Source organism: Anneissia japonica, unplaced genomic scaffold, assembly GCF_011630105.1.
Source record: "Anneissia japonica isolate Jap-2015-1 unplaced genomic scaffold, ASM1163010v1 scaffold426_len1935630_cov189, whole genome shotgun sequence".
NCBI classification, from domain to species: Eukaryota; Metazoa; Echinodermata; class Crinoidea; order Comatulida; family Comatulidae; genus Anneissia; species Anneissia japonica.
The window spans coordinates 1428590-1433260 of record NW_022713172.1 but is presented as its reverse complement, the minus strand read 5'-3'; the positions used below and the strand labels follow the sequence as shown (position 1 = coordinate 1433260).

The window sequence follows — 4671 nt, the reverse complement described above, 5'->3', positions numbered from 1 at the left end:
CTGAAGACTTCAAAACTCTTGGAGATGTTCTGATTCAGGAAATGATTCGACATGATTTAAATCAAGAGGTACAGTACTGTCATAGCATCTTTGACTCTATCACATCTTTTTTTTTTTAATTTTTAAATATTTTTGACACTCTCCATCCTTGTAATCTTTTACTCTATAATAGCACTGTCTATCCCTGGTTTTCATCTTTATACTCTCCATTCCTGTCCGCTTTTTTAGCAGATAACCTTAGTCTAGAATATAAACTAAATTTCTCAATACACTTTTGTTTTTCAATATCACAAAGACGCAACTTAAATTCATTCAGAAAAGAAGTGTTCGCTATACGTAGACTACACCCTTTGCTTAACAATGGGCTCAGAGCTTCAAAAGAGCTTTCTTTGTTTTTGTAGGTATCTTTGATCATTAGAGTAAGAATGCTTTGATCTTTTGTTTAAATCACTGCTATGTCACCTACTAGAGGTAATGTTTTGATTGGTTAAACACTTTTGGTACTAGTGCATATAAGCTTGCTAATATGGATAATTTTTTCATTCCTGATGATGACATAATTAATGTCGAAATATTGAATCCCATGCGTGTATTTCAATACTTGGAGTATGTATTATACTTTCTTATCTGAGATTAATCAGTGGACCTTTCGGTTTTTAAAAGAAGTTTTGTCGTATACAAACTGTTGAAACCAAATGTAACCAAATCCATTAGAACAAAGTAATTGTTTAACCTGTAGTGCCCAGCAGTTCTCGTTTCTACTAACTTTCCTCAACTGAAACTCATAGCATTTAAATACAAATCTATCATGATTTAATGAAATAATGTGTAACCAAAATCTAATAACGGTCATTAAACAATTTATTTTAAGTGGTAGTCTCCCCAATTCCGAGATAACAGCGACATTTGGTGCATTATTTCCAACTTCTAATAAATATTTACAAAATTTGATATGGGTTTTCAATATTAGGATTATCGAACAATCCCCAAATTTCGCTTCCGTAAATTAAAATGGGGAGGATTTTGGCATCAAAAAGAAAGTTCCATGTACTGAATGGTATGAATGTTAAGTTACGGTGAATAAATGATTTTAAGCAAAATAAACCTTGATTTGCTTTTTGACAGTTGTGTTCTGTAGCAGTGTTCCATGATCCATTTGAATTAAAGATAACACCTAAATAATTGTATGAGGTTTGAATTCGTAATTGAGGATTCTTGTAATAGCATTTTTCAATTTTTCTGAATCTTCCTCCTTTTTTAAATACAACAATTTTAGATTTATCAATATTAACAGTGAGTTTCTATTTATCACAGTATAATTCTAGTTTATTAATCAAATTTTGTAGTCCTTTTACAGTATCGATAACAAGTACTAGATCGTCGGCGTAAAGAAGATGGTTAAGATAACAATCTCCAAATTGAATCTTTTTCCTTTACTTGATTAAGAAGATGGCTTACGCCGTTAATATATATATTGAAAAGTAAAGATGAAAGTGGAGAACCTTGTTGTACTCCAATCAAACAATCAAATGAGGTACTCAGTTTGTCTATTTTTACATGAGCTGTTAAATTTTGGTATAACAAATTTATAATGGTTAACATTCTACCAGCTATGCCAATCTAAAACCTGTGTTTTGAGATTCATGCACTCAAACCATCCGTTTCTTTGTATTTGTGTTGAGGGTTTACCTGCCCGTGTGTAGTTAATTCCTTTACATACATATTCAAACATTTGACATAAACATGAGACTGCATTGTCAACATGGTTTTCACTGAGGGCATTCATAAATTCATGATCAATATTTTCAATAATGTTATGCTTCCATCGTGCTCAAGCTGCATCAATATAGCTATCAGACCATTTAAATATATTTGGTATTTCAAGTCTAACTCTTCAGTATTATTCCATTTACTAGTATTTTCAAACTGAAGGATTAAATTAATTGGCATATGATCCGATTCCATACGTTCGTCAATTTTTAAGGATGATATATATTTAAAGTTACCGGATACTTTACAAAACTCAAGCAAATCTTTACCATAATTATTCACTGTGCAATCATCATTCATTCTACATTCATGTACATAATTATCTTCAACATTATTCCATGAACTATTTTGATAAGTGATGTACAGTAATCATTTTCAGAACCTGTTCTACCGTTAAAGTCTCCTACAATAAATATCAAGTCGGACAGTTGCGATCTATATTGTGAATATTCATTACATAATATATCAAAGAAATCACCATACAGTATCTCTGATCCTCTCCATTTCTGTATCTTACTTGAAGTATCTTCGATGCTCTTCATAGAGTCCTCCTAAAATAGGTATCTTTGATGCTCTCAATAGCTGCCCTCTTTCATAAAATATATTTGATGATCTCAATAGCTGCCCTTTTTCATAAAGTATCTTTGATGCTCTCAATAGCTGCCCTCTTTCATAAAATATATTTGATGATCTCAATAGCTGCCCTCTTTCATAAATTATCTTTGATGCCCTCCATAGCTGCCCACTTTTGTATTTAGCACTCTGCCTACCTGTGCTTTTCATATTTTCCATCCCTGCACTCATTTATCTTAAACACTCTCCATTCTTCTTGTCTTTTAATTTTGGTATTTTTCATCCTTATTTTTGACACTCTATCCCTGTCTGTTTTTATCATTAACATTGTGCATCCATGCTCCCTTTCATCTTTGATATCGTGCATTCCTATTCGATTGACTTATTTTAAAACTAAAATTTTTTGTATGTTAGTATCCAGGTTTGAGGGAGTATGTGTTTGGTGAGGAGAGCAACAAGTTTACCAACACACTTGGTGAATCAATTGTTGTAGAAATACAAGAAACACAACAAGAAACATGCCAGCTTCTTACCAAGGTAAATTTATTAAACAATAACTGACTTGCTGGCGAAGATCCTGTTTTTCACCGAGTTAACGTGGCATGCAGCTGTTCAAGTTGTCGAGTGCTCACAGAGAGCTGTGTTGGGTTTGACGGTTGTACGACCGTCCTGACAATGTAGTACATGCCCTGCTTTAGGGTTGAATACCTGGAACCATCCACTTCAAAAGCATGAAGCAGGGCACTACGAATCCAATTCCTCTCCTTGTGAGCGCTAGACTATGTGACACCATTTACTGATTGTTGGTGGCAGTCTGAACGAATAGTCTTTAAAAAGCTAGTATCTTTGGCATAGAGGTATACCTCCATACCAAAAAACCCATGTCCTAATTTTTATCATTCAGATACTGAGCTATGAGGCCATGGTTGTTATTGTAAACATTTGATGTCTTTTCTTGATAGGTGTTAGATGGTAATTCACAAGCTGCTTCCTTATTGGCTAATTCAGTCCATCAGAGTGTACATGTGATGCCATCTCCTGAATGTGCAGATGTTCAATGTGAAATGGATGTCAACAACATTGGTATTTGGATCGATCCCATTGGTAGGTGTCTATATATGACTTAATGTACAATATTGCTACTGTTAATACTTGTACTACTGCTGCTGCTGCTACTTGCTACTAGTAATACTACTGCTACTGTAAGTAATACAGCTGTTTTACTACTGTACCACCACTACTAGGACAAAGTATTAGTAAAAGTAGGTGCCTTCAGATATATGTGGGGTAATTATATTGGAACAAGCAATATCAGGAGGTGTGTGGTCCATAGCCATTTGACAATGGTCTGGGTGGTAATGTTTTTTGAATATTTCTGAATTAGATGGCACAGCAGAATACATAAGAGGAGGTGTTGAGGAGCCCTCACCTGATGGCATTTACCAGAATGGTCTGCCATGTGCAGTCATCCTTATAGGTGCTTTCTTGCGTCAGACCGGGGAACCTATCTTCGGAGTTATCAACCAACCATTTTCTCAACTGGATAAAACCAGTAACATGTAAGTACTTGTTTTTTGAGAGTGAAGTGGGGTTATTATGATGCATGAGAAGAGATTTAGGAAACCCATGTATAATGGAAGCATGTGGTGCGGCGATAGTTCTTCAAACTTTCAATTGAGAGGTCATGAGTTTAAGATACTGTTCTTGTTGGTTGTGTCTTTAGCATAGAGCTATTATACAACTAGAGTGCTGACAAGATGGCGCAACAATGCAGAGTTATGTATATTGTACCATCCAAGATGGCCGTCGTAGTAAAGCGCCACCTTCAGGCTTAGTATACATATTATTATATATTAATAAGCCCTCTGACTGACTATTATTTCATTAATGATAATGAGTAATGGTAATAACAAATTATTAAACTATTGTAGCCAAAAGGAGCATCTTATTCAAAAATGAAGTACCAAGGAAAGAAAATTAAAATCGTGTACATTACACCCAAACACCGCAACGCTCGAGTTTCAAACATACGGGTAACTAGCTGTACTGAACTTTCTGAGTAAATTGAGGGCGCAATTGCAAACGATGGTGCTTAGCGAAATTTGATTGGCTAAGTCTATGGCAGCCATCTTAGATGTACACACACACAGCTCTGCGTGTTTCGAACATCGAATACATTGCAGTTAGCGCTCTAGTATTCTTATTATACCTCTATGGTTTATCTATATCCTGTCTCTTATACACATCTAGATGTGTATAAGAGACAGGTGTGTACCATCCAAGATGGCTGCCATAGATTTAGCCAATCAAATTTCGCTAAGCACCATC

General features: G+C 34.9%; 1 protein-coding gene across 1 annotated transcript in view; it reads left to right on the top strand.

The window, feature by feature from the left end:
• Nucleotides 1-6: 6 nt before the first annotated feature.
• LOC117108370 (inositol polyphosphate 1-phosphatase-like) overlaps nucleotides 7-4671 on the top strand; it is a gene marked incomplete at its 5' end in the record, with an annotated part of 8023 nt that continues 3358 nt past the window's right edge. Inside the window, 4 exon segments of the mRNA XM_033250370.1 lie at nucleotides 7-68; nucleotides 2758-2880; nucleotides 3306-3447; nucleotides 3728-3902. Of these exon segments, the coding sequence (XP_033106261.1) occupies nucleotides 7-68; nucleotides 2758-2880; nucleotides 3306-3447; nucleotides 3728-3902 (502 nt within the window).